This window comes from Echiichthys vipera (assembly GCF_963691815.1).
Source record: "Echiichthys vipera genome assembly, chromosome: 12".
Classification (NCBI taxonomy): domain Eukaryota; kingdom Metazoa; phylum Chordata; class Actinopteri; order Perciformes; family Trachinidae; genus Echiichthys; species Echiichthys vipera.
In genome coordinates this window covers 28,210,834-28,235,730 of record NC_139837.1, presented here as the reverse complement: position 1 = coordinate 28,235,730, position 24,897 = coordinate 28,210,834, and the positions used below count along the sequence as shown (strand labels likewise).

General features: G+C 42.6%; 2 protein-coding genes across 2 annotated transcripts in view; one reads left to right on the top strand and one right to left on the bottom strand.

Annotated features, from left to right (window-relative positions):
• vrk1 (VRK serine/threonine kinase 1) overlaps window positions 1-18,620 on the bottom strand; it is a 32,482-nt gene extending 13,862 nt beyond the window's left edge. Inside the window, exons 1-10 of the mRNA XM_083924488.1 lie at window positions 18,570-18,620; window positions 17,870-18,029; window positions 16,745-16,800; window positions 6,876-6,945; window positions 6,137-6,224; window positions 3,858-3,966; window positions 3,471-3,563; window positions 2,620-2,752; window positions 544-664; window positions 266-321 (exon numbers count right to left, since the gene is read on the bottom strand). Coding sequence (XP_083780614.1) covers window positions 266-321; window positions 544-664; window positions 2,620-2,752; window positions 3,471-3,563; window positions 3,858-3,966; window positions 6,137-6,224; window positions 6,876-6,945; window positions 16,745-16,800; window positions 17,870-18,029 — 886 coding nt within the window. The 5' untranslated portion in view covers window positions 18,570-18,620. The remainder of the gene's footprint in view (window positions 1-265; window positions 322-543; window positions 665-2,619; window positions 2,753-3,470; window positions 3,564-3,857; window positions 3,967-6,136; window positions 6,225-6,875; window positions 6,946-16,744; window positions 16,801-17,869; window positions 18,030-18,569) is intronic.
• A 1,702-nt stretch (window positions 18,621-20,322) lies between these two features.
• The window catches only part of LOC310954309 (protein phosphatase 1 regulatory subunit 37), a gene marked incomplete at both ends in the record, with an annotated part of 112,460 nt that continues 107,885 nt past the window's right edge, over window positions 20,323-24,897 (top strand). Inside the window, one exon of the mRNA XM_083923721.1 lies at window positions 20,323-20,482. Coding sequence (XP_083779847.1) covers window positions 20,323-20,482 — 160 coding nt within the window. The remainder of the gene's footprint in view (window positions 20,483-24,897) is intronic.

The following is a 24,897-nucleotide window of genomic DNA, read 5'->3' as shown; positions in this document are numbered from 1 at the left end:
GTATTTTTACTGGCTCAACGTATGTTGGACCGTGTCATTTTGGCATGTTTCCGTCTTATAGATATAGTACAGTGAATGAAACAAAAATGAATAGATTATTATTCAATCATATTATTTGATGATGGCAACCAAACTGTATGAATTATGAATGAAAATTAATTCTGATTATGTTCCCTGTGAAAAAGGAATGGGACCTGACCTCAAAACACTGGAATCTTGTGTGTGTGCATGTGCGCGTGTGAGTGTGCGTGTGTGTCTTTCTTACCTGGCTTGTCTTGAGGGAAACACTTGGTCATAAATTCAGAGATGTTTTCTTGGCTCCTGTATGTGGGGGAAAAAAGCAGCATGAGTTTTCCCCAAAAGTTTGAAGATTGTCAGTTTAAAGCACCTTGCTCTATTTGAAAGGTAAAACTTCTATATGCTTTATATAATAAGAATGTTCTAAATTCCAAACTTTTGCCTGCCTTCATGCAGCAGACAACCTCCTGTAACTCAGTAAAGAACTCAGAGAAGATGTGTGCAGAGAATGAAGGTGTGTCCAACCTGATTTTGGAGTCTCTGACGTAGAGGGGGTCCTGCAGCTTGTCCTCCCAGGGCAGGCGTCCACATAACCACTGAACCATGCAGTAACACAGGATCTCCAGGTCACTCCGCCTACATGCAGCTGGGCGCAAACAACCACATCAGCAGAAGCCAACACGGTCAGCGGCTTCTGGCATTCATTTGCTTGGGACCTCTGAACCCTGCCACTCAACCCAGTTGACGGATTTGTCTGAGACATGAAACTGTGGTTTCTCTCATGCCGCAGGGGACTAACAATTAGTCATTCAAATACGTTGAGCACAAAGGCTCCAAAAGTCATTGTTTTGGGGTTATAGTAGTATGCTCATACAACCCCAATTCACATGAAGTTGGGACATTGTGTAAAACGTAAAGAAAAACAGAATACAATGATTTGCAAATCCTTTTCAACCTATATTCAAGTGAATACAAAATATTTTACAAATATTCACTTATTTTTAATTTGATGGCCGTAACACGTTCCAAAAAAGCAGGGACAGGGGCACCAAAAAACTGGTAAAGTTGAGGAATGCTCAAAAACACCTGTCTGGAACATTCCACGGGTGAACAGGTTCATTGGAAACAGGTGAGTGTCATGACGGGGTATAAAAAAAGCATAGGCAGCATAGGGGTGGCTGTGACTCAGAGGTAGAGCAGGTTATCCTCCATTCAAGAGAGGTCCGCATGTTGAAGTGTCCTTGGGCGAGAACCCCCGAATTACTAAAAATCTTTACTTTCTATGTGGCACAAATCTCTCATTGTCAGTAATCAGCATTCAATCAATTCTGTCACTTTACACTTCGTCCTACAGGCCGGATGGTTAGATTAGATTAGATGGTATGTAGATTTCCACTGCTGCCATTAGTGGGAATAGGTGTGTTTCCATTAGGGTCAAATGTGTCCGCTCAGATAGTTTCACTATCCCAGAGGGATTTAGGAGACTCGAGAGGTGACGTATCACTTTGAATGGGTCTCGATTGGCAGTGATCAGCTTGCAGCTTAACAGTGAGAAGACAGTACAGAATAGTTTGATTTAAGGTGTACCGTATGATTCACAATGTCAACTTATGTACATGTAACATGAAAGAAAACACTGCACTTTAAAAATGCTGGGTGCTGTAAAAGTGTTTGTTGACAGACAGACTGTCACTATGCTGCAGTACGGGGGGTCTGAACAACGCCCTCTAGAGGACGTTTTGCTCATGGTCCATTCCAACGTAAAAAACGCATGAAAGCATGAAGATAGTGACGGGAGCGTTGATGACATACATCTCTAGTAACGCACAAAATGGAAGCATAAATGAGCCTTGAGACAGACAGTGCGGAGTCAAGTCTCGGACAGCACATGTAGTAATGTCACTCGTGAAGCATGAATTATTTTTTCGTTTACTTTATCATGCTCGTATTTACTGGCTCAACGTATGTTGGACCGTGTCATTTTGGCATGTTTCCGTCTTATAGATATATTACAGTGAATGAAACAAAAATGAAAAGATTATCATTAAATCATATTATTTGATTACAGCAACCTAACTGTATGAATTATGAATGAATATGAATTGTGATTATGTTCTCTGTGAAATAAGAATAGGACCTGTTTTGACCATAGTGGAAACCCACCTAATGTCTTTATGAATGGGTGAATTTGACAAGTAGTGTGAAAGCGCCTTCAGTAGTCGGAAGATGGTGCATGGCATCATGGGTAACTCTTTTGGAGCAACATCTGCTGCCATCTAAGCAACGTCTTTTTTAGGGAGTTCCTGCTTATTTCAGCAAGACAATGCCAGGACACATTCTGCACGTGTTCCAACAGCGTGGCTTCATAGTAAAAGAGTGCTAGACTGGTCTGCCCCAGTCCACACATGTCTCCCATTGAAAATGTGTGGAGCATTATTAAGCGTTTGAACATTAAATATCTTCTTTGTAGTGTATTTAGTTGGATAAAGGTTGAAAAGGATTTGCAAATCATTGTATTCTGTTTTTATTTACATTTTACACAACGTCCCAACTTCATGTGAATTGGGGTTGTATAACTACTGGTAGTGATCTTGTACATACTTGCTCCTTTGTGTGCGTCGATGCTTGTGAACTCGATGGTACCATCGTGACATCTCTTGGGGTCTTCCTTGTACTCTTTTAGGACATTGTCGGGTGCGTACCTATATGCCAGCCCATAATCTACTAGGTAAACCTACAAAAAGACACTGATTCAGACATGCACTCAGACCAAGAACAAGATCACAATTAACACATTTATACAAAAACAATTGTAATGTAAGGAGTCAAACTGAAAAGCACAAGTCCATCTTTTTGGAATTTAAATTGTAATTCCACCTACATGCTTTTTATTATTATTATTTAGTCTGCATTGTGCTTATATATTACAATTGGTTATTTCCTTAATAAAGAAACATACAGAAATAAGACCAAAGCTACATCTCAGTAACTCCAGGGGAAAACATCAAAACAGCAATGCTACAATTAAAAAAAAAAAAAACAACCTTACCTAATACTAAAATCCTGAGGGGCCTGTATTTAAATAGTCATTTATGAATAGCTCTTTAATAACACCACCAATGATACATTATTAATATTCAAATTAAATATTTGCCTGTCTTGTTTGCTAGGAAAAAAACCTCTTAGCTGCTGCCATCTAATCTCCATGTACACACACACACAACACACACACACCTCCAGGCCTTGACTGAATCTAATGAAGCAGCACAAGTGTGTTATGATCAAAAAACACAATCGCCTCCCTGTTTCAGTGAGCAGTGCTGGGGTCACAGCAGCATTTTAGTTTCCTAACATTCACAAATTCAGTGGTGAAAAGTGTCAGGTTGTGGAGCTCATTCCCTTTTAATTTCCCCAAGATAGAATGTAATGATTTTATTTGAGCTTCGACTCACCTGGTTGGGATCACTGTGGCTCAACATGAGGTTGGATGCCTTAATGTCAGCATGCACATACTCATGCTCATGGATGTACTCCAGAGTATCCAGCTAAACAAGGAGAAAGAACAATGATAATATCACATAATGCAGCTAAACAAGGAGAAAGAACAAGGATAATATAATATAATGTAGAGTAAATCCACGCAACATGGATTGGAACTTTTTGTCTGCCTCAGAATCAGCATAGTAATATTCCCCAAATGTACAGTGTACACAGGAATTGGACTTGGTGATACAAAACAAGAGAGCTCCTCAACTCCGCATTCTTGCAATTCCATTGTTTACCAGTTAATTGAAAAACATACAAGCCAAATGAAAGCATTTGATCATGAAATAACCAACCAGTCGAAGGCTGAGCTGCAGCACCAGTTTTCTGGGGAACCTCTGTCCACATTCTCCAAATTTCTTCTGCAGGTCTGTGCCAAGCCTGTCAATAACCATGAACCTATACCTGCAAGGTACAAAGAATACTTATTTTATGATACGTCTATGGTCATAACACATAACATAACATGTCCACTATGACATTAAGACTGTAATGTGTAAGTATACTGTAAAAGCCGTCAGATAATTTAATAAAGTGCTGTATTCATCTGTACCATAGACTGTATAACTCATCTGAGCTGCTCACATGTGCTACCTGGTGGGCACTGCAGCTAATGCAGTCAGTAAAATAATTTTTTTTAAAAAAAAAATCACGTTTGACCCCCCCAATTACGCCACAGCATTTATGCAGAGCTCAGGTCAAATGAAAGGAGGAACATCGGTATTGGCAGAATATATAAGCAAAATTACATGGTGATTGGACACGCAGCGTGTGTAGGCAAGGCGCAGCAGTAGTTTTTACCAGCTACATAGGCTCCATCAGAAGCATGTGCTGCTGCCAGCTTCACTGTGTGCCAGTGAGTTTTAATACAGTTGATTCTACAGGTTTGGAAACTCTGTTGCCTCACAATATCCTCTGGTACAATGAGGAATGTTTCTTCATCATTATCAGAGATTGTACTCGTTTGTAACAGTTCTATGTAAAGTAGTTTTTACCTGTTGAAGGGACACAAAAAACGGAGAGAAAAATAAAGGAGCCACATAAAAAAATAGAGGTGAACCAATTGGACATATAGGCGCAATCCACGGCTGGCATCCCGCAACAGCTGTGTTGTGCCATGTACGCAGCCGATGTACACTGGAGAACCAAATTAGAGAACAAATTAAAAATACTTGATTTATTCTTGAATTGTTTTTGCAGTAATATCTTTTTATTAAGTGATTAAATTTGCTGTGTGTCATTTTATCTGTTTTTTTATATTATTTTATTATAAACGTAGTTATTCCGGCCTGTTTTTTCACTGTTTGTTATTGTGTTGGTGTTACACATTAAGCAAGGCAGTTTTTCGGTGATGTTATTTTAATAACTTTACTAAATCGCCTGACAGTCCTCCTGCTTTTTTCCAGACAATTTCAGAATCAGAATAATATCTTGCTTCTATTGTTTGGCAGTTGTGTTATTAAAGGTGACAAGCTTCGTGAATCTGGTAAGTTCTAAAGCGAATTTAGAGTTATTTTGTTGATGTTGCAAGTTAATAAGATGTCGTATTGTTTTGAAAATCAGCAAAACTATTTTTCCTTTGCTGGTTGTTCCACACATTCATAATTCATTGGGACACGGGATTCCCGGGAAATGTGTCCCTTTGTTCTCCTTTTTCTGGTATTTATTGATTTATTGATTGAGAGTGTATTTTCAATCAACTGCAACTATGGCCAGGAATTACTTTTTCACATAGGCTTCTACTCAAAGGGCCAGGAAATATTCCCTCATGGGCTGGATCTACATGCATTGTGTGGTTATGTCAGAGCTGCTCTGCCGGTTACACAGTAGAGTCAAAAGCCATAGAGTAGCCAAATTCCTACCGTCTATACCGTACACCCCTATATCAATGTCATAAAAATCAGAAGACTTTTCGTTCTTACATTTCATAACAATATCAAAAATGTCGCTTTCATCCACTGCTGTGAGGAACATTAAGAAAGGATTTCTATTAATTCGTTTTTCCAAACCATGCTCTGATGTTCTTTGATCAGGATTTTTTCCTGCCAGGTCAGGACCAACATGGCGCCCTTGTGTTGTCGTGTGGACAGCAAATCCACCTATTTTGTGAAGTGATGATGTCATCACTCCACCTCTTGACTCGATCTCTAACCCTACAACCTCTTTAAGAGCTTTATGTGCATGCTGCGTCTCTTCTCCATTGTTGGTGTGACGATGTGGCAGAGTTACAGCGGCACATATAGGATGATTTCAATGGTTTTGTGTGGACACATATTCCTGCGACAACACTGTGTGGACAGAAAATGTTTTGAGAAAGACAGGGGGAAAAAAAGATAATTTTCGATCGTGTGGACTTACCCTCAAGCTGTTGGCCACAACATCCACGTGATAGTATTTAGGATATCCTATCCTTTTCGATCTGAACATGTTATATTATTTACGTATAGATAGATGTCAAGGCAGCTGGAAATTTTGCAAAGAAATGGTGAAAACTGTACTGTAAGAATGGAATGCTTAAGTAAGATAAAATAAAACATGAGTTCCGAAAAAAGAGCGGTCCTGGACAAAGCCTTACCTTTTCCCTCCTCTCTCATGCAGACCTGAGCCCCAGTACCTGGGAACGCCCAGAGATTTTAACTTGTGAGACTTCATCCAGCTCTTAACTGCAGGACAAGAGGGAATTTAACAGATATGTTTCAAGAACTTTTTCTGGCCAAAATGTCCCAAATATGCATATAAATCTGTGGAATGCACATCATGTAAATCAAAGACGGTTTGGTTACTATAGTTTCCAGTGAACACACTAACTGGATCTGATTTAAGTGGGTGATGCCTGTGATGCGCAAAGTAATAAGTGTATAATTCAGTAGGGGGTGGGCGTTAGGAGGAGCCGGGCAGCGCGACCGCAAGCTAATCTGCTGCTGGGACAAATATTTACCAACAACGTGAGATTCCAGCATGAATAAAATATGAGCCTTTGGTTCCTTAGTAATATAACAGTTAATTGTCAGGGGAGATTGACATTTGGATTGTTATTATATAAAATGCAAAGCTGTGGCCTGGGGGCCAACGGCACTGCCACCAAAAGCTTCCCTTCCTCTACAGGGCCCCTCCGTGCCTCAGCTGCAAGATTGTCTTTTTTAATTAAGAAAGTTGGCTTTCTTTTATTTGTTTGCCCTGGTGGTGGGGGACTATGTTGTGTTATGATCACAAGGCTAACTTTACTTTAGCGTCATAATTCTAGGTGTGTGTGTGTGTGTGTGTGTGTGTGTGTGTGTGTGTGTGTGTGTGTCAGGAATGATAAATTGGCTTACTCAGGTCAGGCTTAGCAGCTCTCATGTAAAACTTGAGCTCAGAGAACAGTGGTCCATTGTCACTGGGCTCCTGTGGACAGAATAACAAGTACATTTATGTCTAGAGTCATATTTCTATTTTAGACCAAACAGAGCATGGCACCAACACCAGACTGTTGTTACAGGTGTAGATAAAAAGATGAAATACAATACAAAAAGTCCAGTAGAATAAAGCCATGCATGTAAAACGTATTCCAGCAGGATTGTGCTCTTGCACAGATAAGATTTGATGGTCCACACCTTGCTGGCAGATGTTGCATTGTGTTGGGGAAAAACTCTAGCCAAGTTCTTTTTTTTTCTGCTGGAACCTTGTCATCTGGGCCCAGCAGTGTCAACACAGAGGAATAAGATGTTTTGATGTACTGCTTCTGTTGACCTGACCACAGCCCAGGGGCTCTGACACACTAAGCCAACTTCAAACAACTAGCCAACAAAGATTGGTACGTGTTGTCTGCCGTCTTTTTCTAACTATTGATGTCCAAATGAAGCTTCATGAAGGATTAGTTGCATTTGTTGAGTCCACTAGATGGAGCTCTTGGTTTAAAGAAAAGGACTCAATGAATGGTGATTCAGGGTGTTTTTAACCCTTTGTTGAACAGAGAGCTCCACTAGAGGACTGAGAAAATAAAGAAAATGCTTCATGAAGCTTCATTTGGACAGCACTTCTTCTCAGGCTCATTTATGCTTCTATTTGGTGCCTAAATAGAGATGTGTGTTATCAACGCTCTAATCAGCACTGTCCTCATGCTTTCATGCGTTCTTTACGTTGGAATGCCCTAGAGGGCGTCGCTCAGATTAAAAAGTTATTCCAAAAACGTTTGGGAAAAAAAAGTTTATGACAACAACAAACGTGACACAAAGGAGTAAATAATGATCCTGCGTCTGTTGAGAAGGAGGCAAAATGGCGGGCAGCGTTGTAGACGGCGGTGGTCTGTGAGACACTAAAGGAGACGGAGAATTCGGACGGAGAATTCCACACATTGCTTTGACAGATGAGAGAAACTGACGACCAACATCTCTTTCAGTATTTCAGGATGTCCGTCAGGGCTTTGATGACTCGCTCACTCCTGATATTTACAGCACTTTTTTGTGTCCAGTGCCCCCATGATTTTAGGTGGTACTGCAACGTTTGGTGTGTATCGATATACATCCATAAGCTTTCAGGTTAAGTGCAGAAATACGGAGGAAATGTATGAGCCTTAACAGCTGCATGAACACCGTCTGTCATGGTCAGGGTGGGAAATATGAATAAAGTCCGCTGTCACAGTATACTGTGTGACTTTACATGGTGATATCAATATACACCATGACACACTGTTGAGAAACATTTATTAAGGTAAATAACCAAACTGGAATGTCTGTTTTGGTTACTTAAGTGCCAAATGGAGGTGCTTCATCACACTGATTCAAATATAAAAGTAATATGGAAGATATAATAATTCAATACTACCAAAAGAAAATGATGTATCTAGTAGGGCCTGGCCGATGCTAATTTTAGAGGAGAAAAATTCACAGATTACTGACTTAAAGTTGTACTCCATACGATTTGAGATCCCTTGTTTCTATTGGCCTCTTTGGCAGCAAGATGTAACTACAGCCTGTTCTTTCAGAGCCTCCATCAAGTCACGTTCATGGTCACTATGTTGGTTGTTTGTTGTTTTTTGTTGCCCTTTTGTAAACTTTATTGAAACACATTCACCTCTCCCAGTCCGTCCCCTACAGTGCATCCGGAAAGTATTCACAGCGTTTCACTTTTCCCACACTTTATTACGTTACAGCCTTATTCCAAATTGTATTAAATTAATCTCTGTCCTCAAAATTCTACACATAATGCCCCATTATGACCACGTGAAAAAAGTTTTCTTGAGAGTTTTGAAAATGTATTAAATTTAAAAAACAAAGAAATCACATTTACGGAAGTATTCACAGCCTTTACCATGAAGCTCAAAATTGAGCTCAGGTGCATCCTGTTTCCACTGATCATCCTTGAGATGTTTCCACAGCTTAAATGGAGTCCACCTGTGGTAAATCTAGTTGATTGGATATGATTTGGAAAGGCACACACCTGTCTATATAAGGTCCCACAGTTGACTGCATGTCAGAGCGCAAACACCAAGCATGAAGTCAAAGCAATTGTCTGTAGACCTCAGAGACAAAATTGTCTCGAGGTACAAATCTGGGGAAGGATACAGAAAAATATCTGCTGCTTTGAATGTCCCAATGAGCACAGTGGTCTCCATCATTCGGAAATGGAAGAAGTTTGGAACCACCAGGACTCTTCCTAGAGCTGGCCGGCAGTCTAAATTGAGCAACCGGGGGAGAAGGGCGTTGGTCAGGGAAGTGACCAAGAACCCGATGGTCACTCTGTCAGAGCTCCAGCGTTCCTACGTGGAGAGAGGAGAACCAGCAATCCACCAATCAGGCCTGTATGGCAGAGTGGCCAAGCGAAAGCCACTCCTTAGTAAAAGGCACAAGGCAGCCCGTCTGGAATTTGCCAAAAGGCACCCGAAGGACTCTCAGACCATGAGAAACAAAATTATCTGGTCTGATGAGACAAATATTGAACTCTTTGGTGTGAATGCCAGGCGTCATGTTTGGAGGAAACCAGGCACTGCTCATCACGAGGCCAATACCATCCCTACAGTCAAGCATGGTGGTGGCAGCATCATGCTATGGGGATGTTTTTCAGCAGCAGGAACTGGCAGACTAGTAAGGATAGAGGGAAATGTGAATGCAGCAATGTACAGACATCCTGGAAAAAACCTGCTCCAGAGTGCTCTTGACCTCAGACTGGGACGACGGTTCATTTTTCAGCAGGACAACGACCCCAAGCACACAGCCAAGATCTCAAAGGAGTGGCTTCAGGACCACTGAATGTCCTGGAGTGGCCCAGCCAGAGCCCAGACTTGAATACCGTTGAACATCTCTGGATAGATCTGAAAATGGCTGTGCACAGACGTCTCCCATCCAACCTGATAGAGCTTGAGAGGTACTGCAAAGAAGAATGGGCAAAACTGCCTAAAGAGAGGTGTGCCAAGCTTGTGGCATCATATTCAAAAAGACTTGAGTCTGTAGAGGCTGCCAAAGGTGGTTCTACAAAGTATTAAGCAAAGGCTGTGAATACTTATGTAAATATGATTTCTTTGTTTTTTATTTTTAATACATTTTCAAAACTCTCAAGAAAACCTTTTTCACGTGGTCATAATGGGGCATTATGTGTAGAATTTTGAGGACAGAGTTTAATTTAATACAATTTGGAATAAGGCTGTAACGTAATACAATGTGGAAAAAGTGAAACGCTGTGAATACTCTCCGGATGCACTGTATACGTATGTTCCCCTCTTAACCCATACACAAACACACATGTTCCTATTACACTTGCCCTTACTACAAGCTTGACTCAGAAGTTGCAATTTCTGATAACAAGTGAACGCAGCATAACTGTTGGTGACGATCTGGGCTGATAGACCAACCACTGTCAGTAGAGTCACTAACATGGAAACTTATTTACATCTAGAGAGGGAATGTCTCCACAGACACAGATATTGGAATACTCAGGAAAAAGGTTTTTTTTTATTAGTGGGTCACATGATCAATCACCATTATTTTATCTTTCTATTTTAAATTTCTCATATTTACTTGTTAACCTATTTTTAATATTACCTCTATTTTTTATCTTAAATTATTGTTCTGTGTTGTTCTGTTATTGTTCTGTTATTGTTATGTAAATGTTATTGTTATTGTTATGTTTAGGTTTGTCATGTTAAATGTTTGGAAACTGTGAGCAAAGCATAAGCCGGAGTCAAATTCTCTGTATGTCCAACATACTTAGCAATAAACCTGATTCTGATTCTGATTCTGATTCTGATTTTAAATTACTCTATGATGGATAATAACTTAAAAGGTAATTAACTAGATGGAAGTGTTACGGAGTACAACTTTAATAGACCTTTTCTACTATAATTGCTCACTGGTTTTGCACCAATATGACTGCAAATGTACTCAGAAGGCTGCTATCCTAAACAAATAACTTTGTAATTCTAATTTATAAGAAATGTGAATGTTTTACAGTGTCAAACTATTTCAGAAATGAACACTGACTAAAATCGATACATATCGATACCTCTCCGGGAACCATCACCTTATCGTGGTGGAGAGGTTTGTGTGTCCCTGTGAACCTGAGGGCTGTGTTGTCTGGAGCTTAATGCTCCTGGTAGGGTCTCCCATGGCAAAGTGGTCTCAGGCGAGGGGCCGGACTAAGAATGGTTCACAAAGACTCAATGGACAAACAACAAAGAGGAAGAGAGACCCTGCCCGGAGGAAGCCCGGGGCCCCCGTCAGGAGCCAGGCCCAGACGGAGGGCTCGCCGGCGAGCGCCTGGTGGCCGGGTTTGCCACGGAGCCCGGCCGGGCACAGCCCGAAAAAGTGACGTGGCACCTCCCTCCTCTCCATCCTGTGGGCCCACCACTCGCAGGAGGAACCATTTGGGTCGGGTGCGCTGCTGCACGGGTGGCAGTGAAGGTGAGGGGCCTCGACGGACCAGACACGGGCAGCAGAAGCTGGCTCTTGGGACGTGGAATGTCACCTCTCTGTCGGGGAAGGAGCCGGAGCTTGTGCGGGAGGTGGAGCGCTACCAGTTAGATCTGGTGGGGCTTACCTCCACACACAGTCTCGGTTCTGGAACCGTTCTCCTGGATAGGGGTTGGACACTATTCTTCTCTGGAGTTGCCCAGGGTGAGAGGCGCCGGGCGGGTGTGGGGATACTCACAAACCCCCGGCTGAGCGCCGCGGTGTTGGAGTTCACCCCGGTGGACGAGAGGGTCGCCTCCTTACGCCTGCGGGTGGTAGGGGGGAAAACTCTGACTGTTGTTTGTGCATATGCACCAAACAGCAGTTCAGAGTATTCGGCCTTCTTGGAGACCCTGAATGGAGTCCTGCATGGGGCTTCAGTAGGGGACTCCATAGTTCTGCTGGGAGACTTCAACGCCCACGTGGGCAATGATGGAGACACCTGGAGAGGCGTGATTGGGAGGAACGGCCTCCCTGATCTAAATCCGAGTGGTCGTCAGTTATTAGACTTCTGTGCTAGTCACTGATTATCTATAACTAACACCATGTTCGAACATAAGGATGCTCATAAGTGTACGTAGTACCAGAGCACCCTAGGCCAAAGGTCGATGATCGATTTTGTGATCGTATCATTTGATCTGAGGCCGCATGTTTTGGACACTCGGGTGAAGAGAGGGGCAGAGCTGTCAACTGATCACCATCTGGTGATGAGTTGGATCAGAGGATGGGGGAAGATTCTGGACAGACCAGGTAAACCCAAACGAGTAGTGCGGGTGAACTGGGAACGTCTGGAGGAGGCCCCTGTCCGAGAGATCTTCAACTCACACCTCCGGCGGAGCTTTTCTGGCATCCCTGTGGAGGTTGGGGGCATTGAACCGGAGTGGGCAATGTTCAAAGCTTCCATTGCTGAAGCTGCAGCGGTGAGCTGTGGCCTCAAGGTCTTAGGTGCCTCAAGGGGCGGTAACCCTCGAACACCGTGGTGGACACCGGTGGTCAGGGAAGCTGTCCGACTGAAGAAGGAGGCCTTCCGGGATATGCTATCCCAGAAGACTCCGGAGGCAGTTGCAAGGTACCGACAGGCCAGAAGGGCTGCAGCCTCTGCTGTGTCAGAGGCAAAGCAGCGGGTGTGGGAGGAGTTCGGAGAAGCCATGGAGAAGGACTTTCGGGCGGCACCAAGGTGCTTCTGGAATACCATTCGACATCTCAGGAGGGGGAAACGGGGAACCGTCCAAGCTGTTTACAGTAAAGACGGGACGCTGGTGACCTCAGCCGATGAGGTAATCGGGCGGTGGAAGGAGCACTTTGAGGAACTCCTTAATCCGACTAACACGCCCTCTTTTGTAGAGGCAGAGCTGGAGGCTGATGGGGAATCATTGTCAATATCCCTGGCGGAAGTCACTGAGGTAGTCAAGCAACTCCACAGTGGCAAAGCCCCAGGGGTTGATGAGATTCGTCCAGAAATGCTGAAAACTCTGGGTTGGGAGGGGCTGTCTTGGTTGACACGCCTCTTCAACATTGCGTGGAAGTCTGGGACAGTGCCAAGGGAGTGGCAGACCGGGGTGGTGGTTCCTCTTTTTAAAAAGGGGGACCAGAGGGTGTGTGCCAATTACAGGGGTATCACACTACTCAGCCTCCCTGGTAAAGTCTACTCCAAGGTGCTGGAAAGGAGGGTTCGTCCTATAGTCGAACCTCAGATTGAAGAGGAACAATGTGAATTCCGTCCTGGACGTGGAACAACGGACCAGCTCTTCATTCTCGCAAGGATCCTGGAGGGGGCCTGGGAGTATGCTCATCCAGTCTACATGTGTTTTGTGGATCTGGAGAAGGCATATGACCGGGTTCCTAGGGAGATACTGTGGGAGGTGCTGCGGGAGTATGGGGTGAGGGGGTCACTTCTGTGGGCCATCCAATCTCTGTACACCCAAAGTGAGAGCTGTGTCCGGATCCTCGGGAGTAAGTCGGATTCGTTTCCGGTGGGGGTTGGCCTCCGCCAGGGGTGCGCATTGTCACCAATCCTGTTCGTGATTTTCATGGACAGGATTTCAAGGCGTAGTCGTGGTGGGGAGGGGTTGCAGTTCGGTGGGCTGAGGATCTCGTCTCTGCTTTTCGCAGATGATGTGGTCCTGATAGCATCGTCGGTCAGTGACCTTCAGCACTCACTGGATCGGTTCGCAGCCGAGTGTGAAACGGCTGGGATGAGGATCAGCATCTCTAAATCTGAGGCCATGGCTCTTAGCAGGAAACCGGTGGATTGCTTACTCCAGGTAGGGAATGAGTCCTTACCCCAAGTGAAGGAGTTCAAGTACCTCGGGATCATGTTCACGAGTGAGGGGACGATGGAGCGTGAGTTTGGCCGGAGAATCGGAGCAGCGGGGGCGGTGTTGCAGTCGCTCTACCGCACCGTTGTGACGAAAAGAGAGCTGAGCCGGAAGGCAAAGCTCTCGATCTACCGGTCAATCTTCGTTCCTACCCTCACCTATGGTCATGAAAGTTGGGTCATGACCGAAAGAACGAGGTCGCGAGTACAAGCGGCCGAAATGGGTTTTCTCAGGAGGGTGGCTGGAGTCTCCCTTAGAGATAGGGTGAGAAGTTCAGCCATCCGTGAGGAACTCGGAGTAGAGCCGCTGCTCCTTAGCGTTGAAAGGAGCCGGTTGAGGTGGTTCGGGCATCTAGTAAGGATGCCCCCTGGGCGCCTCCCTAGGGAGGTGTTCCAGGCACGTCCAGCCGGGAGGAGGCCTCGGGGAAGACCCAGGACTAGGTGGAGAGATTATATCTCCACACTGGCCTGGGAACGCCTCGGGATCCCCCAGTTAGAGCTGGTTAATGTGGCCCGGGAAAGGGAAGTTTGGGGTCCCCTGCTAAAGCTGCTGCCCCCGCGACCCGACCCCGGATAAGCGGATGAAGATGAGATGAGATGAGATAAAATCGATACATTGGTCCAGCTCTAGTATTTAGCACATTTCTTTATAATAAAGCTCTCTGAGCAGTACATTAAATGGTACGGCTGAAACGTAGTCACTTAATTGATCAGTCAATTTACAAAACATGAATTAACATCTATTTATATAATCAATTATTGTAGTGAGTCACTTTATAAACAGAACTGCCAAAATTAATGGCCCCAGCTTCCCCAGCCCCAGATGTAAATATATATAAATATAATAAGTGTGTGTTAGGTATTAGATTGCATACAGCAACAAATAATATATGAGCAACAAGTGACCTATAAATATGAAGCAGTTCTGACTTTTGATCTGCTTCCTTGTTAACAATGGCCAAATACACAGAGGGATTATAAAAGCAGTGTTTTACAAGCGGGCCACTGGCCCCAAGTATTGTGCGTAAAGTGAATTAGTGTGTGGTTAAGAGGGAGCAAATGTGTTTGTGTGAGTATGAAGTTAGCAGTAACATTTTAGACCTGTAAACATAAACTGTCATGTTTGCACTATTGTCCTACAACAAAGAGCAAAATTGAGACCCCATTATCACCTGCTGTTAATGTGTCCCTAATCGCTCTGTCCAGCTAAAACAACAGAATGCTATTCTCCTTTTTAACATCTCCTCTCCTGAGTGAGGCAGCTTGGCTGCTACTTCATCGTTGCATGCCGGCACCACGGCAGCGCACTGCAGGAGACAAGTTACACAGTTCCACTGTTTGAAATGCAGTTTTGGAGGTGCACTGTCCACCAGAACCAGCCACACTCATCTCAGTTCCCAGCACCAACACAGCTCCGGGCTGCACTGTGATTCTTTTTATTTTCTGTTGTTGCTGCATGGAGATATTCTTCGTGTCTGGGCTAAAAGACATGCACCCCAGCATCCATACCAGGTAGAGGCTGGCGCTGGTAGTTGTTGTATGTGAATTGAAGACACAGATGCATTTACACTTGTGTTCAATGTGGGCACAATCAGTGTATTTACATATTTCCCCGGGGAAAGAAAGGCGGAGAGAGACGGAGATAATGAGAAAGTCAAAACTCATCCGAAAGCTAAGACGAGGAAATATGACGAAGCGTATGTAGCACTTGGCTTCACTGTGACTATGGTGGGAGACGAGGAAAGGCCGCTGCGTTTACTGTGGCTAAAAATGATGGCAGCTGTCAGCATGACGCCAAATAAAGGGGCGTCACTTAAAGACACTACACCCCAATCACGCTTGAGTTTTTTCAGCAAAAAACGTGCCGAATATTGCCAACACTCATCCTGCTTCGTGAATGCTACTTCAGCGAACCAGCGAGCAGTTAATGTTGCTGATCAATTTAGTATTATTATTATAATTATTAAATTAAATTTTCATTATTTAAATTATTATTTTTTTACTTATTATTTTTATTTATTTATTATTATTTTAATCATTATTATTATTATTATTATTTCTTAAGTTAATTTTATTTTATTTCTCAGTATCAAATGGTTCAAGTCGGTCAAAAATGATTAAAGTTTAAAAAAGGACTTTTTTTTAATTCAGGCAAATCAATGCACTTACAGACTAGAAAAACAATGTTAATAAAGTTATTCTTTGCAAGTTGATCTGTATTATTATACATTTCTTTTTTGTTCTCTTTAATGTTAATAAGGATACGATGTTATGCAGAGGTGTACATATAACAATTTTACGGACAAATGATACCACCCCCCCAAAATGTTTTCTTCATCCTAGGGGGGCGTAACAGAAAGTAATTGAGAACTACTGGGTTATACTCGGGTTAAGAGACCTAGAGAAATCCTTTAGTAAACCAGGTATCTAGGCATGTAAACAGCTTAAACAGCGTAATATCGGGTTTAGAGCGTTACCTTTAAACCGAGGGGGGACTTCGCCACAGACAGTGACATCTCTACCAAGAAGACCTGTCTCTGTTGTAATTCTGCCACCCCTGGAGGAAGAGTTACTCCGTCCTTTTTACCATTCAACCCCCTCTCGTGTATACGTGGAGAACTTTAATAATCCGAGTATTCCCTTAACCAGGGAAAGACTGTTTTCAGGTTACTGAGGTGGATGTAAATGCACTGACTGTGTCCCTGACCACCTCTGGAGGTGGTTTGGCCTATCACATCATAATCCTTTTTGGGTGCATTTACACCTGTACTTTCATGTGGTCCTGCACATCTGTTCACCCAAAATGTAAGTAATAGGGTCTCAGTTTCACTCAAGGAGGTGGGCTGTGATTGCATCTAGGAGGTTGTATATTGCTCTTTAGGGAAGTGCACATATAATGTATATCAAAGAAAAATTGTGTACATGATGATAATTTCAGTCATACCACTTTGATGACGTAGTGAGCATCAGCACCCACAGGTTTTGCAGAATTCTCATCAGCTGGGAACAAGAAAAGGATTACATTTATTACTTTGGAGTATTTAAAATGAATTGCTATAATGTCAGACTTTAAGGTTATATTTTGAACAGTATAATGTCACATTTAAATACATTATATAGCTAAGCAGTTCACAACTGGCATTTACATCCGTCTTGAGTGATCTGATGACAAGTGGACAGACCTGAGTACATCACTTCACACCTGGCAGCAGAAAGCGTCTCCACATGTGTCTTGACTGACCACGCATGATCTCACTTCACTGCTCCAAATGCAACTAAACAGGAATACCTCCATAAGCTATGGAGGCTAGAGTGTGTGTGTGTGTGTGTGTGTGTGTGTGTGTGTGTGTGTGTGTGTGTGTGTGTGTGTGTGTGTGTGTGTGTGTGTGTGTGTGTGTGTGTGTGTGTGTGTGTGTGTGTGTGTGTGTGTGTGTGTGTGCGTGCGTGCGTGCGTGCGTGCGTGCGTGCGTGCGTGCGTGCGTGCGTGCGTGCGTGCGTGCGTGCGTGCGTGCGTGCGTGCGTGCGTGCGTGCGTGTACAGGTGAAGAGTCACAGCGGATGAAGTCCGAGCAGACAGCTGTAGCTGGTGAGGCAGTTAAGTTGTTATGTTTTAGTAAATGTTTCATATTTCTTGACTCTAGTTTCAGGGCTCCAGACTGCATAAAGCAGAAGATGGTGTTTTCCTGGGCAAGGTTTGCAGTACATGTTGGTTTGATGTGGTCAGGATGTGATTAGTAAGGAGTGTTTTCATGAAAGAGACAACGCTTGCTAGTTGTTATTAAATTATACTCATTATTGTTTAACATGTTTTTGGTTTTATTTGGGCAAGTGAACATGACATTCAGGCAAGTAGAATATGACCTGTACATGGGCATGTGCTTTTGAAACCTTAGTGTCAACCCCTACACTGTCTTTTCCAGGCACCACAACATACAGGGAACACAGAGCTCCAGAGAAACAGGGATGAGAGCCTGTCCTCACAACTGTGACCGGATCACCCAGATTGGATGTTGATGTCAGTTGTGAACATGTCCTGAAAAATAGTTAATCAGCCTTCTATCATTTCTTACCCAAATATATGAGACCAAAGCCCCCCTGGCCGATTGGAGCCCCTAGCTTCCAGGCTTTCTTCACAGTGTCTGTTAGGACCTCACCGGGTGGGAACTCTTCTGCCAGCTTCCTCTTAGCTGGGGCTCTGCCTTTCCCCGCCGCCTTGGCTTTAGGGGGCATCTGAAAAGCACAAGCATCTAGCGTGATGCTAAGGTTACTCCATGCTTTGTAGCATGATGTAAGTAGTATGAGTGTAACGTAGGTTTCACGGAGGTAAACCTTACAGTGTGAGCGGCATGTGACCTCATTTCAACTTACACGTTCTTCTATCTACCAGCGCAGTTGACGTTTCGTTAACTAACCTCACCGTGAGTTCGCTCATTTCCTGTTAGTTAAGTTACCTCTAGCTATCTGTAGCTTTTATGGTCAGTAAACATAGCTTGCAATTACCATTGGGTGTGGTGCAAAAATAACAGCCCCTGCTTATGACAAAAGCATTTTAGTATGTCGCAAAACGCTACGTTAGGTGGCGAACCGAGTAACGTTACATGTTTATCAATATTGCTTAACGTTAGCTAATATGCTAACCAAGCTGTCTCGTTAGCATCGACATCTCATGTTAGCTGCTTTCCTTTATTTTGAAAAGCTCCTGGATATCTGCGACGTTACCAGTCAAACCGCCACTAACACGCTCTATTAAACGATAAGATTAATACATACCCTGACTTTGTTGTTTATTGTCGCTAAGCCTTCTGACGACCAAACTTCCCGCAAAACTACCGGTCAGGAAGTGGCGTCACGGCGCTTTGCTATTCTATTGGTGGAGTACGCTGCGTATCTTACGTCAGAGATTCTCCGTTGTCTTGAAATGAGGAGCATGTGTTTGTGATGCTCGTCGCATGGTTCGATCCGCTGTTAGTGTATTTGGTAAAGCAACAATAAAGTTGATGAAAAAAAGAGGGGCGTTGAACTCATGAAACCAACCCTTGGTGGGAATATTTGCTGCCTGGGTTTACTTACAGGTAATGAAGGATTTCCCCGCATTTATACTTCCATATTCTACAAGTATACGTCACAGTCAGTCCTACAGTTGCACCACTAATTATGTGACTACATTTACATGTTGTCAATGCCTTAGTGTTCATGCAAATGTGACTAGTCTGGGACTTAGTGCAAAATACTCTTCAATTCCACTTTTTGTAGATTTTTGTATTGCTTACATATTTCGTTGTTGACTTGTCCTTCATGCTTCAAGTTTTTTTTTTGATAAATGTGATTGTAGCCCATGGTTCTTTCCTTATGGTGTGTCAATAGCTAATGACAGAGAGGGAATAGAATGGACTTAATCAGGAAATAGCCTACTTTGGTTACAGCTTGCTGCTGACCTCAGCAGTGGTGTGCACAGACTTTTTGAAGGGTAGGGGCAAAAGGGGAAAAAAGGGGCACATATAGCACATCCTCGCCACTGAAGAGGGCACTTTAGCACACCTTTTGACTTCTAAGAGGGCACTTTAGCACATGTTTTGGCCCCTAGAGGACACTATAGCACATGTTTAGGCTCCTGGAGGGCACTTTAGCACATGTTTTGGCTCCTAGAGGGCATTTTAGCACACGTTTAGACTTCTAAGAGGGTACTTTAGCACCCCTTTTTTTCCTCCTATAGGGCACTTTAGCACATGTTTTGGCTCCTAGAGAGCACTTTAGCACATGTTTTTGCTCCTAGAGGGCACTTAAGCATGTTTTTTCAACAATTGGGCCACGAGACGAATGTCCCTAATGTAAACCTTACGGGAACAATCAACATTATTATTTTTACCTGTATCAGGCATCAGGTTGCATCTTGTGTACTTCTTTGATTTGGGCAATAACAAACACACACAATGGGTTTTCTTATTCAAATAATTTTGCTAACACATATTAATTAGTGCAGCTTTAAAGTATGTTAAAAACAAAAGTTGTTTCTGAACAAGATATCGTCTCACTTCTAAAAATCCAGATTCTGCTATGTAGCACTTTGGGCCCTTATGCTTCTGCGTATGACGTGCCTCATTCTGAACCAGGAAAAACCCTGGTTAAAGATAAAGCATACTTTCTGTTATCATACCTGCCAATCTCCTTGCATGTGTTCTCTTGAATGTTGCTGTATATTCCAATAGGAATGAATGAATAGGTTTGTAAATTTCCAAAGCCATATGTGACATTTGATACAAACAGATTGGGTTTCACTTGCAACTCATGAATAAGATATTGATTAGTTAGTGTCTTTTCTTTCCAACGATCACAGAGTTGATGAAGAGAGCAGCACTCCACATCCAAGAGGACTATTTGTACGTCAATGGGTGCACACATTTCTGCTGCCTCTTAAAGTTAGTGTTCCTTCAGAAAAATGTCGAGTGTTCACTGCTTGTTGTGAACTGACCCTTTGTTTTCAGATTCCAATTGAAAGCTCTATGGTGTAGTCCCAGACAGAGGGATGACCCACTGCAGTGATAGTGATGAGGAGAGTGATGACAGAGCAGAAAAAGCCAACAAGAACCAGAAGAAGAGAAGTAAAGGAGAGAAGCATGTGTCTTTCCCCCCTGATGAACAGATAGTATCCGGCTTTGCTGAGCACCGGAACACTGTCACAAAGGGTAAGCTACTGTTTATGTGTTAATGTCATGATGAGATCATCATGTCATTTTTGGTGACCTTTGGTCCTCTGCATTAGGCAAGGCAAGGCATCTCTATTTATATAGCGCATTTCATACCAAGGCAACTTAATGTGCTTTACATAAAGACAAAACATTTTTTTAAAAACAAAAACAAAGAACACAGTTAAAAGCAGAAAGAGAAGAATAAAAAAGTAAAAGAAAAAATATTTAAAGTTATTAAAAAGAGCTCAGCTATAAGCACATGAAAAGAGAAATGTTTTTAACTTGGATTTCAATGTTCTCACATTTGGGGCTGATTTCAGATCAGCTGGTAGTTTGTTCCAATTGTGTTCAGCATAACAGCTAAATGCTGCTTCCCCATGTCTAGTTTGAACTCTGTGCTCTACTATCTGACCTGAGTCAGTAGATCTCAAATCTGCCATTCATGTATTCTGGACCAGAACCATTCAGTGATTTGTAAATCAGTAGCAGAACTTTAAAATCTATTCTGTAGCTGACTGGGAGCCAATGTTAGATTCAAGATTCAAGATTCAAGATTTAAGAAGCTTTATTTATCCAGAGGGAAATTATTTTGCAACAGTTTCAATACAAAGGTGGGAAAGGATCAGAGTAACAATAAGCATAAACATAAATCAAATCAAAATAAAGCTAACATCAGATAAAATCAATCAATGAACTAAGTGTGACAGAGTGCAACAGACATCGTGGTTAAGCGTATGTATATACAATATACAACAATATGCACTGTTCAGTTTAGCAGCAGATTGAAATGAAATAAGTACAGACTAGATAAGTGAGAAGGAGCGATAAGTTATAAGTGTTAAAATGTTAAAAATGTAGCAGCATTTCCTACAGAACTAAGTGACAGTATGGAACAGTGGAGTGTAGCAGCATTTCGTACTTAAGTAAGTTACAGTAAACCACAGTGAAACCACAGTGCGCTCTGAATGAGCTGCAGCTGTTTGATCCTTTTTTGGGGGAGTCCTGTCAGAAGACCGTTACAGTAGTCGAGTCTATTGGAGATGAAAGCATGAATCAGCTTCTCCTGATCAGTTTGGGACATAAAACCGATAATTCTGGATATGTTCTTAATATGTTCTTGATAAAAGGCTGATTTGGTGACTGATCTGATATGGCTGATGAAGGTCAGATCTAAGTCTATCAGCACGCCAAGGTTTCAGACAACCCTCTTCTCTTTATTGCCAAAAAAACAATGATCTCAGTTTTTTCTTGATTTAACTAAAGGAAATTTTGGTTCATCCAATTTTTGACTTGCTCTAAACAGTGACATAATGACACAAGGACTGCAGTCATCTGGAGACAATGCAAGATATATATGTGTGTCATCTGCATAACTATGATAGTTGACATTAGAAACATGCTGAATTTGACCCAAAGGCAGCATATATAACTGTTTTTTTCTGGCCAGAATGTGGGCAGGGGAATGAAAAATTTGTACATGCATGTGCATGAGAAACGAATACCGAACTAACGTTATGTGCACAAAACCACGTCCACCTGACCTTTCTCATTCATACAACTCTGTCACCCACAGCCCAAGAACCAAAACAGTTCCCTGCAAAATATCACTCACTGTTTACATTATTATTATTATTTCCACTCTTATTATTTGTGAGCAGTAAGTGTGCCAGGGCTGACGTCAAAACACTGAAGTTTAGCATCGCGCTGGTTCATAATCCAAAACGGATTATGTCATAAAATAAGAATTGTAACTCATGTTTATGATACTTACAGTCAGAGCCGCTGGAAGTCATTTTGACCAGGAGGTGCTGTGAAAAACTGTTTGTTTGTTTTTTTTATTAAAAAAAACTATGATTCTATACTTTTTTTTTTTTAAATAGATTGATATTTACTACTTTATTGTCATATACACTTCAGTGCACACAGCCAGGGTCTGTAACACACAGATGTCATCAGTTCTCAGATGAACATGCGCTATTAATTAAACTTAACAATAACGCTAGAACAATGCAATAGATTTGGTGAACCTTTGAACCTGAGTCACTGCACCATCTACGTTTATGTCACACAGGACTCTTATCTCCAAAATCCTTTTACGCACATCACAAGGAAATAATCTCTGACTATTTAAACTTTATTTAACAATTCTCCACATCCATTACGCAAAGAACACACAATCAAAAATAACACTCTCCACCCCCACCACCTTGCAAAAATACTATTGTGTGACATTAAACTGCATGAATAGATACACGAAAGTACGCAGCAGCACCATGCACTATTTTGAACTACAGGCAGGGCGCCATGGTTACAGTTGAACAAATGTCGAGGTCGATCTGGGGTCGTGGAGATAAAGTCTCTCATGAGGGGACAATGAAGTGAATAATCAGTTTTTCTGTCTCTGAAAATATGGCTCTTGTTTGGCTGGAGCTTTGTCGAACATGATGCTACATCTTTGACTGTGACACACTTAGGCCCTCTGTCTTTTGTGAGATCGGCCGCTGGAGTTCCAAGTACCGAGCTGGTGCCACAGAACGTGAGAACGTTTCATTACCACAACGCCGTGCAGGAAATCTGAAACTGGATGTTGGCTGGAAAGCCCATCTTATCCAATCACGCTAGGCTGGGTTGCGGGTGCTGGGGCTGGGCCTGCCTGTGCAGAGGCAGGCGGACAGTCTCCTCACTCTGGCTGCTTACCGTTGTGGTTGCGGTATAGTGTTCTTCTTCACTGGTGGTGGTTTTCCCAAAAAATCCGAAATGTGTTTCTGTGCCATATATCGTTCTGTCATTAGACTGTAATTTTACCAGTCTGTTGCTGCCATGGATCTTTGCTGATGGAACAAGCAGGAAACCTCTTTACTCAGCGACCACGAGCCTGCCTGACGTTGACAACGTAACTTCCGTGAACCTGTGTTGATTAGGCCTCAAAATAATTCAATTAAAATCCAAAATACACGTAATAGCCTACATGTGTCAAAATCCTTTCCCAAAATATTCATACAGAATTTATAAATTGTGCAAAATATTTTTATTAAGTTATTGAAAAATCTCCCTCTTGGTGGTGAGAGGGAGAACTATATTGATTTTCAATCAAGATTCGAGGCAGCAGAGAATTTTAGCGAGGCGGCCGCCTCCAAATTTATAATGCAGAAAAAACCCTGTATACGTTGAACAGAAGGTGTCCAAGGACTGACCCCTGAGGAACTCCACATCATAGCCATACGATCGGATTGATAACTACCAATGGTCACAAAATAACTTTGCCCCTCCAAGTAGGACCTGAACCATTTTAGGACTGTCCCGCTGAGTCCTGCCCAGGTTTCCAACCTGTTCACCAGTATACTGTGATTCACAGTGTCAAAGGCAGCACTGAGATCCAACAGGACCAGAACTGAAACCTTGCCTGAGGCAGTGTTAAACCTTCAAGATTCAAGATTCAAGAAGCTTTATTTATCCCGAGGGAAATTATTTTGCAACAGTTTCAATACAAAGGTGGGAAAGGATCAGAGTAACAATAAGCATAAACATAAATCAAATCAAATAAAGTTAACGTAAAATAAATCAAGCAATGAACTGTGTGTGACAGAGTACAACAGACATCGTGGTTAAGCGTAGGTATATACAATATATAACAATACGCACTGTTCAGTTTAGCAGCAGATTGAAATTAAATAAGTACAAACTAAATAAGTGAGAAGGAGCCATAAGTTATAAGTGTTAAAATTGTTAAAAAAAGCAGCATTTCCTACAGAACTAAGTGACAGTATGGCACAGTGGAGTGTAGCAGCATTTCGTACTGAAGTAAGTTACAGTAAGTTACAGTAAACCACAGTGAAACAATAAATAAATAAAGTGATGTAGTGGTGATATAAAGAGACAGTGTAAAGTGTAGCAGCAGTAAGTTACAGTACAACAAAATAAGTGATGTAGTTGTGGTATAAAGTGACAGTGTAGTATTGCAGCATTTCTCACTTAAGTAAGTCACAGTACAACTGAATAAAGTGGTGCAGTGATGATATAAAGTGACAAAGTGACATTTTCAGGATACAGTGTCTCCACTGTTCCTTACCTGACCGGGGGGAGATGAATTGTAAAGTTTGATGGCTGCCGGAAGAAAAGACTTCCTCCGGTGTTCAGTATTACACCGGGGGAGAATGAGTCTGTGGCTGAAGGTGCTTCTGCTGGAGGTCAGCAGCTGGTGGAGAGGGTGAGAGTTGTTGTCCAGGATGCTGTGCAGTTTAGACAGCATCCGCCTCTCAGACACCGCCACCAAGGAGTCCAGTTTGACCCCCAGGACGGAGCCAGCCTTCCTGATGATCTTACTGATCCTGTTTGCGTCTGCTGCCCTCAGTCTGCTGCCCCAGCAAACAACAGCAAAGAAGATGGCACTGGCTACCACCGACTGATAGAAC